This window comes from Notothenia rossii (assembly GCF_949606895.1).
Source record: "Notothenia rossii genome assembly, chromosome: 1".
Classification (NCBI taxonomy): Eukaryota; Metazoa; Chordata; class Actinopteri; order Perciformes; family Nototheniidae; genus Notothenia; species Notothenia rossii.
In genome coordinates this window covers 92,798,167-92,813,093 of record NC_136912.1, presented here as the reverse complement: position 1 = coordinate 92,813,093, position 14,927 = coordinate 92,798,167, and the positions used below count along the sequence as shown (strand labels likewise).

Below are 14,927 nucleotides of genomic sequence, written 5' to 3'. Positions count from 1 at the left end.
GAAATTCCTAAAGTTTGGTATTTATTGTTCTGTGACATAAGAGTCTCTCTGATTTATTATTCTTAAATACAGGGTTCAAACACTTTTTCCACAAATGATTCTCCATGACCTTTACCTCATTTAGTCTCTCAGCGGTACCACTGAAAATGGTTTATTTGAACATGGAACAGGAAAATAAGATCTGAAACATGTTGTGTCTATCTAAAAGAAATCCAATAGGCTTACTAGCTTCTACAGGCTAACGCAACTCAAATCTCTCACCAGCAAAACGCCTCGTCAGTTAAATGCCATTTCACGTTTCATTAATCCATACAGTATTCATCATCATTATAGTGTTACTATTTCGGCGATTAGCTAAAATATAAATTATATTTGATGCAACTTTCATTACATTTCCATGACTTCTCCAAAACTTTGGGAAAAATATTGTTTTCCATAACTTTTCCAGGGCCTGGAATTAGCATTTTGAATTTCCATGACTTATCCAGGTTTTTTAAATGACCGTAAGAACCCTGGAATATACACTAAACTACTTAACCCTTGTAGGAATGAAGCATTAACACATTATATTAAAAACTGCAATAAAGTATGAAAAAAATAAAGTAAAAATGTTTCCAAAAACATCAGACTGTTTCTGCTTCTCGTCTCTTGTCTTTTTATTTTCATCACAACATCATACAAACATCGACAGTGTTCGATATAAACAGACGACTCGTGCCTTCAGAGTTTTCTGATAAAAAGTGATTTTAATCTGCTTCTCGTTTTGTTTTGTGACACAAACAGTGAAAGGCTCAGAACCGGGCGCTCACTTTGAATCAAAATATACATCAGATATAAAACCACCATCAGCTCTGACACGTCACTGTGGTATAAAACACGTATGTACAGCTCAACACCCCGCCCTCCTCCTCCTCCTCCTCCTCCTCCTCTCACCCGCCTCACCCCACACTGAGGCCGTGATGCATTCAAGGCCCCTGGGAAATAACTGTGAATGTGGTGTGTATCCGTCATTAAATACAGGACTTAATGCCATCGTGTGTTTCGTTTTTCTGGCAGACACACTAAAAGGAATTTCTGAAAGAATTAACAAAACTATTATTTACATCCAGCAGGTTTTCATTGGTCCACTGGGAGGAAACAGCTGCTCACATCATTAGTTTTGATGTGATGGTGTGTGTGTGAATGTTTAAGCTCCTCCACACTGTGTGAAAATGATCTTACACACTCACTGGGAATGTAACAGGCAGATCTTTTCTGTGGTTTTCTGAAACATAGTATTTGTGACATGCATTAAGGCCATTGACGGAAAGAAAAAAATCCATTATGGAAACCAGAATGGGGTAATATTCAAGAAAAATACTAAATGCTACGTTAACATGCACACTTACACGCAGTTTGAAAACATGCCATTTACATTTGATATTATGTTTTGATATTTGGAGCCTTAATTGGCTCAGCCTCGAGACCTGGGAACTGAAGAGTTGCCGGTTCAATGGTCACCGTTTTGCTGCCGTGACTTAGCCAAAAATATGAGTTTCATAAATTGGTTTGATTTAAAATTTGGCTCATTCAAAGTTGAACGATTGAAACAAAGTTAGTTATTTTCTATCATTTCATTTTTTCATGCAATTGGTGTATGTGTACGTTTTCAAAGTATTAAAGAATTGTATATCAACACATTTTAAGGTGGGAAAAGTTGGAAAAAACATTTGAGTTATTAGGAAAATGCACAGCTGCATGCTAACTGGAAAAAGTTAAACATTTATATACAATATTCATGCTAACGGTCTACTAGGGAAGGGTCTTTCATCCAGAAAAAGGGCTTAAATTATATTATTTTGTGCGTATAAACGTAGTCAGTTTAACTCTTGTATGAGAACCTTCTCTGAACCTCTGGAATGAGTCCGGACTTCTGTTCAGCAACTGTTTAAAAGCTCAGCTACTGAAACCTCCCAGGGGCCTTGAATGCATCACGCCTCAGGGGGAAACCTTCAGGGGGAAACGGGGAATCTTCGTCACGAGCAGCTGGAATGTCGACGTAATAATATTAAGACACACAGATAAACCAAACCAGCACCTTCTAGTTTCAGCACATTTGTGACGGCCGTGGGGTTTTCTTCTCCGTCAAACTTTCATCTCGGAGTAAAAGAGGAATTAATACCTGATGTCCGACTCGGCGCTGCGTTTGAAGGCACTCACACGTTACATCTGGGTTTGCAATAGAGATCCAGTGAAGCGGTCGAGAAATGAATAAAAACCTCCCACAGGAAAACACCACCAAAGCCCAAACCAGTTCACAATCTTCCATCTTTGTGTGTTATTTTTCTTAAGTCCTTAAAACCAGAAACCTGAGGCAGGCGGATTTGTTGCATCTAAAAAAGGCCGTTTTTGGTTTCAGCTGTAGTGGATCACAAACGTATAAATAAAACCGTTCAGAGGCGAAGCGAGAAGACGAGACAAGCGAACACGTCGCGACTCACAAACCCGACAGAAACAAAGCGACATTCGTCAGATTGTAAAAAGGCAGCAGGAGAAGAACCGCCGAGCCAGCAACAAAAAGAAAAACCAACAAGTAAAAGTTCAGGAATGATTAAAATATTGCTACAATATTTGATTTGAATAAAACGTGATTGCATACATGGAAATAAAGAAATCAAAAAGGAATAGAGGAAAAAAAAGAGTATCTAAAAAAAACCCGCTACAACAGAATCCGTTCACATGTTCGACGCTACAGTAACCAGCAGTACAAAACACTAACATAAAGAAAAACACCAATAAAATACACATAAAATAAGGATATATCTGTAATACATTAACAGTAAACCTTTATCAACTGTAAACCTGCACTTTGCCAATTTACAGAGGCATGATGGGAGATTTTTTTTTTAACATGTCAAAGTCGATTCTGACTCCAGGGATAAGGCACAGGGATCATATTAAGGTCAAACTAAGCCTTCCTAACGAGGCCTTCCTTAACGAGGCCTTCCTTAACGAGGCCTTCCTAAACGAGGCCTTCCTTAACGAGGCCTTTCTTAACGAGGCCTTCCTTAACGAGGCCTTCCTTAACGAGGCCTTCCTAAACGCGGCCGGACTAGATTCTGACGGCTTGTGGGTAAATTCTTGACTTCCCAAACGTTGTCAGAGCAGATAATTTAAAAGATAGAAGCGTTACTTTAGAAGGGGGAAACTTTAGAGAAGAGGATTAGGAACATCTAAGGACAACTTGAGATCTGAGATTTAAGGGAGAATTCTGAGTTTTTTAAGTCGGGAAGTCAGCGTTGAGGAGAAAAAACTTTAATACCTTAATTGCAGGATTAAAGTCTAAAAGGCAAGAGTGGCTAATGGTTAAAAACTTCCCAACAAGGGCACTAATAACTTCATTATAATCAAAATCCTGACTATAATCGGAACATCTCTGTTTATTTCTGACAAACTCAGAATTCTGACTTCATTCCCCGACGTCCGAGATCAAAATCCAGAATTCTGACTTCCTCCCAAACCCAATTTTTTCTTCTTAAATTGCCCCCTAATCCTCTTTGAAGGCAAAGAACCTAAAAATGAGTTTTAAAAAAATAATTTAACATCACACCAGACTTCACGGTGGTTTCTTGCAGACGTGCGTAGGAATGATGGGAGTGTAGTGGACACGGTTCAGACGCTCGGAGGCTCAGATGGAGGATTTGGAGAAGGAGACTCGGAGGTGGTGGTTTTCTCCCAGGTCGTGGTTGTGGAACTCGATCAGGGACTCGATGGCTTCCTCCACCGAGCCCATCTGGATCAGAGCCATCTTGTGGTCCTTCCTGAAGGAGAAACACAACAGACGAGGACGATAAGTCAAGGTTTTTATAGGGTGGGACAAACGCAGGAAAATAGGAACGAGAAAAGAAAGGTGAAAACAAAAAGGATGAGAATATAAGAATAAAAAAATATATATTTTCTGACTTTTTTCCGAAAATCTCCAAATTCTGACTTTTCTCCAAATTCTGAAATTGTTCTTACAATTTTGACAACCGAAAGGAATATAGGAACGAGAAAAGACACTTGAAAAACAAACAGGATGAGAATTTAAAAAATAAGCATTTTTCGGAAAATCTTAAAATTCTGACTTTTTTCATAAAATCTAAAAATTCTGACTTTTTTCATAAAATCTCAAAATTCTGACTTTTTGTCAAATAGGATTTTTCTCTCAAAGTTCTGACATTTTTCTTAAAATTTTTACAACCGTAGCAATATAGGAACAAGAAAAGACACTTGAAAACAAAAAAGCATGACAATTTAAGAATAAAAAAAAAAGTCTATCGGAAAATTCAGATATTTTGTCAAAATCTCAAAATTCTGACTTTGCTCCAAATTCTGACATTTTTCTTACAAATTTGACAACCGCAGGAATATAGGAACGAGAAAAGACACGTCAAAAAACGAGAAATCCAGACGTGTATATTGGTTTCGGGAAAGGACGTTTGACTTTAAGATAAAGGACAGCGGTTCTAGAGTTCCAGTGTTGTAAAATAACACGATGCGATATATACTTTAACAATTACTACCTTTACCTGAAAGCTACTCCATTACTTTCTATAAGTTCCACTTTGTTTGGTCTTTAGCTGTATGGTCCCTGTGCTGTAACAATGTACATCTTTGGGAAGAATAAAGGGAATCTGATTCATGAAAGTGGCGTCTACTAAAAGATTGAGCATGGGACACCAATGGGTCTCGTTTCTGTTGTTGTTGGTGTGAGTACGTGTGTGAGTACGTGTGTGTGTGTGTGTGGTAGGTATTAATGATCATTTTAGCCACAGTGCTCATAAAATATATAGAGTGGAAAGCTCAGAGGAACATTAGCCCTGAATTGAAATGATCAAACTAGCTATTTTATTTTATACGCAGTCTTTAAAAATAGGTGCTTGGGAATAGTTGCAAGCTGCTCTCGCGTTTCTGTGCTTCTACATTTACAACCAAAGATTTCAATGTGAGAAAACGCAGCATTATGTACACCAATAGAAAGCAGGGACAGCAAACACAGGACTCACTGGAAGAACTTGAAGGCCTTGACCATGGCTCCTGATGTGGAAAACAGCATCTTGAGGTCGTCCTCCACCACAGACGGCCTGCGAACACAACAGTGACATAAGCACACTAATTAGCATTTGGGGGTTTCCGTCAGGTGTGTAAAGCGCTCCCTGAGTTTGGTCTACAGGCTGCTCCGGCTCCTGCAGTGGGAGGACTTACGGGATGTTGGAGAGATGAAGGGTGGCAGAAGGCGGGAAGATGTTGGAGTAGTTTTTGGATCCGGGCTTCTTGAAGCGGTGCAGAGGAGAGTTGCTGTAGTCTTTGGTCAGGCCTTGATCCTCGTGGCCTTCACGGGGAAGCTGAACGCTCGTGTGTTTGGACGGCGTGATGCGGAGAGGCTTCCCGTGAAGCTGCTGCCCGCTCAGGTGGCTCATGGCTGCAAAGGGGAAGGGTGATCCATTCAGAAATGTATCACACTGTTTACCATCAATATATCACAGGTCTCAGATATATACAGAACCTGTCTCTGATTGGCTGAAACACCGAACAGATCATTGCAGCATTACCCATAATCCCCTCTGTTTCAGCCCTGTTTCCAAAGTGCTGATTCTCTGTTACTTTAGATGAAAATAAGGAGCCCCTCCCCACGCCCCTCTGAGAGAGATTTGGTTACAAAGAACTCAATGGAGCTCTAGGAGGAGATTCAGGTGATGGGGGGGGGGGGGGGGGGGGGGGGGGGGGTTACCTTGGTTGGTGATTGGCTAATGGTTACACAAGACAAAACATCGTTATGACATCATAAAGTGACCAAAATCTGATCAGCTCATTTTCAGACGGGTTTTTATAGAAATGGATCAAAAAGAGAGAGAATCTTTGTTCCTGAAACTTTCAGAGTCTCTTTCCACAGAGGGGACACATGTTGATGTAGAAGAGACATGAAGAAGAGGGGACACATGTTGATGTAGAAGAGACATGAAGAAGAGGGGACACATGTTGATGTAGAAGAGACATGAGGAAGAGGGGACACATGTTGATGTAGAAGAGACATGAAGAAGAGGGGACACATGTTGATGTAGAAGAGACATGAAGAAGAGGGGACACATGTTGATGTAGAAGAGACATGAAGAAGAGGGGACACATGTTGATGTAGAAGAGACATGAAGAAGAGGGGACACATGTTGATGTAGAAGAGACATGAAGAAGAGGGGACACATGTTGATGTAGAAGAGACATGAAGAAGAGGGGACACATGTTGATGTAGAAGAGACATGAAGAAGAGGGGACACATGTTGATGTAGAAGAGACATGAAGAAGAGGGGACACATGTTGATGTAGAAGAGACATGAAGAAGAGGGGACACATGTTGATGTAGAAGAGACATGAAGAAGAGGGGACACATGTTGATGTAGAAGAGACATGAAGGAGAGGGGACACATGTTGATGTAGAAGAGACATGAGGAAGAGGGGACACATGTTGATGTAGAAGAGACATGAAGAAGAGGGGACACATGGTGATGTAGAAGAGACATGAAGAAGAGGGGACAAATGTTGATGTAGAAGAGACATGAAGAAGAGGGGACACAAGTTGATGTAGAAGAGACATGAAGAGGGGACACATGTTGATGTAGAAGAGACATGAAGAAGAGGGGACACAAGTTGATGTAGAAGAGACATGAAGAGGGGACACATGTTGATGTAGAAGAGACATGAAGGAGAGGGGACACATGTTGATGTCGAAGAGACATGAGGAAGAGGGGACACATGTTGATGTAGAAGAGACATGAAGAAGAGGGGACACATGTTGATGTAGAAGAGACATGAAGAAGAGGGGACACATGTTGATGTCGAAGAGACATGAGGAAGAGGGGACACATGTTGATGTAGAAGAGACATGAAGAAGAGGGGACACAAGTTGATGTAGAAGAGACATGAAGAGGGGACACATGTTGATGTAGAAGAGACATGAAGGAGAGGGGACACATGTTGATGTCGAAGAGACATGAGGAAGAGGGGACACATGTTGATGTAGAAGAGACATGAAGAAGAGGGGACACATGTTGATGTAGAAGAGACATGAAGAAGAGGGGACACATGTTGATGTAGAAGAGACATGAAGAAGAGGGGACACATGTTGATGTAGAAGAGACGGCTGCTTTAATGTAAGCACCAGAGGAAGTGTGCTCGGTGGATGCTGTTACCTAGCTGAGCCTGTGTGCAGTCAGACATCTGAACCAGAGCGTTCTCCTTCTTGTTGAACAGGATCTTCACTCTCATCACGTCGCCATAAACACCTAGTCAGAAACAAAGACAAAGGTTAAGCTGTTGTTGAACAGGAAGTGATAAACATAATAATCTGGACTTTGTTAAACCCTACAGAAAGCCTGCCAAGCCACTGAGCCTTAGATTACATCGATAAATTAACTCAATGTAAAACCTGGAGCGGGAACGCCTTTGAGGATTACATTTAGAAGGCAGGGGGTTTTCTGGATGTTGAAACACAGGAAATGCAGGGAGGAAATTAAGGGTAAGGGTAGATGGCAGATTACACCGTGTAGGAGCTCTGAATTATGGGAGTGTTGACGAGCAGCTGATTCAGCACTGAGGACATGCAAACAGAGAAACCAGGCATGCAAACTCAAAAACGTAGACTATACTTAGATAAGATAAAACACAATAAATGCAGCTTGAAAGAAAAAAATAATCACTTTCTGAGTTTATCCAAATTCTGACTTTTCGGAAAATCTCAGAATTCTGAAATTTTTCTTAAAATCTTTAAGCTGTCTGAAAATTAAAACATTTCTAAAAAGAAAATCTAAAAAATTGGACTTTTTCAACAAAAAAAAAAAAATTCTTAAAATCTGTAATTTTTCTTGAATTTTTCCAAAAACTAAAAATATTCTGAAATATTTCTTAAAAAATAAAAAATTCTGACATCTCAAAATGTCAACTATTTTCTATTAATTTTGATTTCCTACAAAAAAAATTAAATTCTGAATGTTCCGCTTCATAATTCTGCCACTTTTCTGAAAATCTTACAATTCTGATTTTTCCCCTCAAAAATAACTGACCTTTTTCGATGAATTTCATTTTTAAAAACTTTTTTTCTCAGTTCTGGGGATTCTCTTTAAAAATACAGAGAATCCCCAAATTCGGACTTTTTTCTAAAAAGTTTGACTTTCTCTCAAAATTGCAACTACTTAAAAATCCCCCCTTCCCGGCACCATATTTATTGCCGTTGTAAAAAAACATGTATAAAAAGCTGCAAATATTGTGAATAAACCAAAATCATCACGCAGAATCTGACAAAACCAGCAGACAATAATTTCACTTTTCATTAACAAAATTAAAAAGAGGAAGAAAAAACCAAATCGTGAACTTCAACAAAAATTATTTCGAAATAAGAAGCTAGTGACAACATACCGAAGAGAATAAAGAGGCAGTGGGGCGTAACTCTCTTTAAAGACAGCAGAGAAGGCAGCGGAGGGACAGGACAGGTAAAGGTGGGAGGGCAGGACAGGTGGAGGTGTCCGAGGCGTTTCCATGGCAACAAATTAAAATAAGGGGAGAAAAAACAAAAAGACAGGTGAGGGGTCAATCAGAGGGTTAATTACCTGGAGAGGAGGGGTCAGATAATGATATCAATGTGATTGGACAGGTGTGTGTGGACGTGTGTGTGTGTGTGTGTGTGTGTGTGTGTGTGTGTGTGTGTGTGTGTGTGTGTGTGTGTGTGTGTGTGTGTGTGTGTGTGTGGACAGGTGTGTGTGTGATCATGTAAACGCATTAAAAACATTACAGGGAGTCATAAGGTGAGAAACAAGGATAAAAACACATGACTCAAACAGCCAATCACAGGACAGAACAGAAATAGCTTTCTGATATCACTATAGGACAACAGTGTTTTAATTGGAAATAAATAATTTCATAATAATACATTAAATATATGTTGATTTATCTCTGAATAATAGCAGTGCATAATTTTAATAGTATTATTTTGCATTTCTATATATTCTTTACAAATTTTTTCAAGTTTTTTTGAATTTTTAGAGCCAATTTTCTCGTCAAATAAAAAACTGACTGTCAGTGCCGATTTAAGTGTGCCAAATCTTCTGCTTTGTTATATTTGATGCACCATTATGGGGAATGCTTCCCATTGAAAGGGTGGAAAGCTATGCTTGTTATTCTGTGAATACAGTAGAAATGTCTGTCACTGCCGTTTACAGTACGGCCTTATACTTGTGATTTTGTGAAACTGTCCTTTCTGCTATTACTTTCATTACATTTAGACAAATTGTGGATAGCGTATAGGAGTTTAGTCATCTTATAAAGTACCTCTGGGTTCAGGTTGCTGACCAGCAGGACAGAGACTCCTGCAGAGATGTGAGGGAAACCCAGCCTGGAGGCTCCAGGGAGGGAGAGAGCAGCGAGGCCTCCTGGCATCCCGGGGACCAGACCTGGGTAGTGGGAGGACACTGGGGGAGGGGGAGAGGGAGACATTTTGTTAGATTATAAGATACCTCCTATGGATACAAATAATCATATGAATCAATCTGAATCAATAAGCCCCTTTTTGGATTCAAACTTCTCCTGCACAATGTTTGAACTTTTTCTTAAATTGTTACGATAAGATAAGATCAGAGGTCGCGTTAACCAAATATTTTTCGCCTATGACGGACATTTTTTTAACAATGACGGAAAAATCTGAAAGCCGTCCGTCATTTTTGACAGATTAGAACAAACTCAGAACAGCGCCAAAGTATTCCCGCAGCGGGGCTCCGGTATTATGCATGCCCGCCCAAAAGGAAATGATATAGTTTCCAAACCTAGCTTTGCCGAACAGATCAACTAAAGTATTTGCTTTACGCTGTGTGCGTTCCCGCGAGGTGCTGTGGGCATGCATAACACGCATGACATATATACACTTCATGTATGTGTGCCGGTAAAAAGTTATTGTGAAAACAGTGCATTATTTATCTACAGTACTTTATTGTCTGGCAGTCAACTGAGTTACTGAGGTACAGAGGACAGACGAGACTATTGTATATTCAGAGAAAAGATTAAAAAAAAAAGAGAGAACTTCTCCAGCTGGTAATCTGCATCACATGCATGCCGATATGGAAAACCAGATGCACCATGGTGCTAAACCAAACAATAATTAACAGTGGCACTGTCATTAAACATATCCTAACCGAATGAAGGAGGAGAAAAAGCCTTGACTTTACCGTGGACCGTAATGAGTCAACGTGATTGAACAAAGGCGATCGGACAATGCACTTTCTGCACCTCTGAAATACGGTTATTTTGTGTTTAAGTACCGTAATTTTCGGACTATAAGCCGCGCCTTTCCCCCCATTTTTCGACGCTGCGGCTTATATAACGGTGCGGCTAATCTATGGATTGTTACAGTTAACGGCCACTAGGGGACCTCCTAAATCTATGGATGTTACAGGTTACAGTCCACCACCTTTAACTCTATGGGCTCTATGGCCGGTCCGCGCCCCCCACCTTTAAGCGGCGGGCTCCAGCAGGAAAAGCTGGAGGCCGGAAAAGAGTGAGACAGGTAGCGCGCAAAAGTAAAAGTGGAACCGAGAGTGGTACGAGAGACAGAACGAGAGCAAGACAGACAGACATTACGAGAGCGAGACAGTTTGTCCCCGTACCACTGGTTGAAAAACACTGCTGTAGATCACTGCCGGTACGTGCGCTGGGAGCGCACCGTTTAAGTTTGAAAGTTGAAAAGTTTGTGTGTCTGAAACGCTATGTGATACAGTACAGTTTACACAGCACATGTTCTGTAGCTACTATTGCACTAAATGCTAACACTTGAATACGTTATGCAAATATGCAACTTGTTTGTTGAAATGTTAATAAATGGGAGCTTCCTCAAACAGCCATCTCTTTCCCGACAATCCCCTCTGTGCACGAACCCTTACATATGGTAATGAAACATTAAAACACCTGCGGCTTATAGTCCAGTGCGGCTTATATATGTACACATCATTCAATTTAGCTGCTGCGGCTTAGATTCAGGTGCGCCTTATAGTCCAGTGCGGCTTATAGTCCGAAAATGACGTATGTATTCGTATATTATGTGTTGTGTGTATTTTTAATGTAGTGTTTTGTTTATGTATTGACAAACATTTTTAAAATAAAGTAAAAAAAAAAGACAGGTGAGACTGACTTGTGGGCTGCAGGGTGAAGGCGGGGGGGAAGCCGTGGGCCGCTCCTCCGTACGGGCCGGCTGAGATGATTCCTGGAGCTGCAGAGAACAAAGCACAGTCAGAAAACCCCCCGTGATGAGTCTCTATACATGCAAGACTCTCTGAATGTGGACTGCATTTCCTGATCCTGCAAGCTGCACGTGGTTCAGCAGTAGGAAATCGGGTAAAATGATGCCTTTTTACAGAAAATCAGTTCCTCAAAATTCTGATTTTCCCCCCCAATTTCCGACTCTCAAATTCAAGATTTTTTTATTACAATTCCAACTTTTCTGAAAAATAACAAAATTATCCTCAAAATTCTGAAATTTTCCTCAATTCTGACTTTTTTTAATCAAAATTCTGACTTTTTACCAGAGCACAGAGTCTCTCAATGAAACCTGTGTGTGTGTGTGTGTGTGTGTGTGTGTGTGTGTGTGTGTGTGTGTGTGTGTGTGTGTGTGTTAACAGGATTACAGCTCAGGTGTCTCTAACAGGATTACTGATTCCTCCTGAGTTCACTGTCGACGCTTTAATCCGAATTATCGACCGTTGAAAACAAAAGGTGTGTTTGTGGACAGAGCAGGGACGCAGGGCGGGTGGTGTTTAAACCCCCAAACACACACACACACTCTAATACACACACATACTATATGAGCTAGTGTGTGTGTGTGTGTGTGTGTGTGTGTGTGTGTGTGTGTGTGTGTCTTACTGAAGGCGGTCATGCCCGGGTGCTCCATGGTGGGCTGGCTGTCCCCGCTGGGCAGGTCTGGTCTGGTGAAGTCGCGGCTCTTCTCGTTGTTGTACTTGACGTTGAGGCTGGTGAGTTTAGAGAAGCTGATCCTCAGAGTGCAGCAGCCGTTGTAGATGTTCTGTCCGTCCAGAGACTGAAACGCACAGAGAACAACTGCTCAACACCTCTCTCATTTAACTGGGACTCTCTAATGCATTAAGTGCAAATATAACATAACAAGTCCCCCGTAGCTTTCATTTGTGTTTTAACCGAGTGTTAAAGGGGGATTGTGCTTGATATGGTACATATGTTTGATTGTATGACTGCGTAGGAAAGAAATACATTATTAAAACATACAATGAAATAACAATAAGGAATGAATTGTGAATAAATAGTGATAGCGTGTGTGTGTGTGTGTGTGTGTGTGTGTGTGTGTGTGTGTGTGTGATGCTCACCAGCTTGGCTGACTGGGCGGAGGCTCCTTCAGCGTACTGCAGCAGAGCCTGAAACTGACTGTTCTTCGTGAAGACGATGATCCTCAGCACCGTGCCGAACTTTGAGAAGATCTGAGGGCCAGAGAGGAATCAGGGATTGTTTTTATTACAGAGTTTTAAACAATGATGGTAAAGAAAAAAGCATTCAAGATTCAAAGGTGTTATTGTCATATGCACGAAGCTACAGTGTAAAAATGGCAATGAAATTCTTCTGACCTGAGCATTTGTATGCATGCAACATTTATCAAACAAGAAATAAATGATTGTGTTGTTGTTGTTGTTGTTGTTGTGTTTACCTGGCAGAGGGCGTCCAGTGTGACGGGGTAGATCAGGTTCTCCACCACCACCCTCAGCACGGTGCTGGGAGCCACCACAACCCCGTCCACATGTGAGGAAGTGAGGGCGCGAAGAGCTGCCTGGGCTCTCTGAGGGAGAAGAAGAGAGAGGGAGAGAGCGAGAGAGAGAGAGGAGAAGAGAGAGAGAGAGAGAGAGAGAGAGAGAGGAGAAGAGAAAGAGAGAGGGAGGAGAAGAGAGAGAGAGAAGGAGAGAGAGAGAGAGGGAGAGAGAAGGAGAGAGAGAGAGAGGGAGGAGAAGAGAGAGAGAGAGGGAGAGGGAGAGAGAAGAAGAGAGAGAGAGAGGGAGGAGAAGAGAGAGAGAGAAGAAGAGAGAGAGAGGGAGGAGAAGAGAGAGAGAGAGAGAGAGAGGGAGGAGAAGAGAGAGAGAGAGGGAGAGAGAGAGAGAGAGGAGAAGAGAGAGCGAGAGAGAGAGGGAGGAGAAGAGAGAGAGAGAGAGAGGGAGAGAGAGAGAAGAAGAGAGAGGGAGGAGAAGAGAGAGAGGGAGGAGAAGAGAGAGAGAGAGAGAGAGGGAGGAGAAGAGAGAGAGAGAGAGAGAGAGAGAGAGAGGGAGGAGAAGAGAGAGGGAGGAGAAGAGAGAGAGAGAGAGAGAGAGAGAGAGAGGGAGGAGAAGAGAGAGGGAGGAGAAGAGAGAGAGAGAGAGAGCAAGAGAGAGATATTTACATGCTGTTCTTTAGCTTAAGGAGGTTCCTAACTGATTGAAATGACCCAGGCGTACTTTAGAGGCAGCCATGGTGAGAGCAGTTCAAATGATCTCGATCAGGGGTTTTCAAAGTGTGGGAAGGTGAGCCTCCCCTCAGAGAACATAAGAACAGCCGGGCACCCCCTCCCGATTATTATTATTATTATTATTGTTGCTATAAAGCAGGGGTATTATTATCCAGTGGAATGCCCTTACCTATTTCTAGTTAAATCAAAGTGGTTACTTTTTTTGGGCTGGGCAGTGAAGTTTTACACAACGCGCGCTCACACAGGTCGGTGGAGGGGAAGGGAATGAGCTCTTTTACAGCCTTCTTGGCGAGGTGGGGGAACTCGGTCTCCACTGACAACCAAAAGTGTGCAAGTGACGTTTTCTGCCAGACGCTGTCGTCTCTCTCACTGTATTTTTTTTTCTCACGCTGCGCCTCCCCTGAAGCTCTCTGGCGCCCCCCAGGGGAGGCGCGCATCACACTTTGAAAACCGCTGATCTAGATGATAAGGAAAGGAGCTTGAATGCTTCCTTTGTTATCTCCTTCAGCATAGGATACACACACCGTCCTTTACGAAAAGGATAGATGAGGCTGTCCCATCCTTCGCTTGATAGAAACTCACATTTTGGCGTTCATGAAAACAGCTGCTTATCACGACCATCAAACACAGGTTTTGTAAATCATCATAACTTACTAAGCTCTGAATGAAACACTATTTTCTGTTGTGAAACGATCAAAACAAAGTCAACATTTGAAGATGTTTCCTGAGTTGTGTGGAGTTTCTTGTGCTTAAACCCTGAGAGATGGTTACCTCCTGGTTGGGGGAGTTGTCGGTCTTCAGCTCCTTGTGGTTGGAGAACTGGATGTAGACCGGGTGGTGCCTGATGATGGGCACCAGTGTGGAGTAATATCCCACCATGTTCTGAGCCGCTTCCTCCGAGTTCATCTCTAAGAAGGCCTGAAGAGGGAGGGCAGGAGAGGTGAGTATGGTAACGGAAGTGTAAAATAATAATACTGCTTTACTGCGGACACTGCTGAGCTTAGGGACTAGGGATGCATATCGTTGACTTTTTTACGATACCGATACCCGACCGATACATATCGTGATACTTTCATGTTGCACAAGGGAAAATTGAAGCGCTTTATGATATAGTTCACATGTCAAATGAATATTACAAACAATTGTGGGACTTTGACCTTTTAGTACTGAACAAACAATGAAAAACACGTTTGACAACACAGGCTTGAAGACTGCAAATTCCTGTACTCTGATTTTATGTGACGGTAACACATGTTTTGAGAGCTTGGATGTGTTCCCGCCTTTCCCAGAAATAAACTTCTTGCAGTGGTTACAGACCCCACCATTCAGACTGGCAGTGGTTACAGGCCCCACCATTCAGACTGGCAGTGGTTACAGACCCCACCATTCAGACTGGCAGTGGTTACAGGCCCCACCA

General features: G+C 41.9%; 1 protein-coding gene across 4 annotated transcripts in view; it reads right to left on the bottom strand.

Moving 5' to 3' along the window:
* Positions 1-631: 631 nt before the first annotated feature.
* The window catches only part of LOC307037783 (polypyrimidine tract-binding protein 1-like), a 29,132-nt gene continuing 14,836 nt past the window's right edge, over positions 632-14,927 (bottom strand). For all 4 annotated transcript variants that reach the window (XM_079678884.1, XM_079678887.1, XM_079678885.1 and 1 more), the window contains 11 exons: positions 14,282-14,428; positions 12,725-12,853; positions 12,390-12,500; positions 11,914-12,088; positions 11,186-11,263; positions 9,337-9,476; positions 8,428-8,461; positions 7,206-7,298; positions 5,227-5,443; positions 5,028-5,105; positions 632-3,800 (listed from right to left, as the gene is read on the bottom strand). In XM_079678884.1, the coding sequence (XP_079535010.1) occupies positions 3,668-3,800; positions 5,028-5,105; positions 5,227-5,443; positions 7,206-7,298; positions 8,428-8,461; positions 9,337-9,476; positions 11,186-11,263; positions 11,914-12,088; positions 12,390-12,500; positions 12,725-12,853; positions 14,282-14,428 (1,335 nt within the window). In that variant the 3' untranslated portion in view covers positions 632-3,667. The remainder of the gene's footprint in view (positions 3,801-5,027; positions 5,106-5,226; positions 5,444-7,205; positions 7,299-8,427; positions 8,462-9,336; positions 9,477-11,185; positions 11,264-11,913; positions 12,089-12,389; positions 12,501-12,724; positions 12,854-14,281; positions 14,429-14,927) is intronic.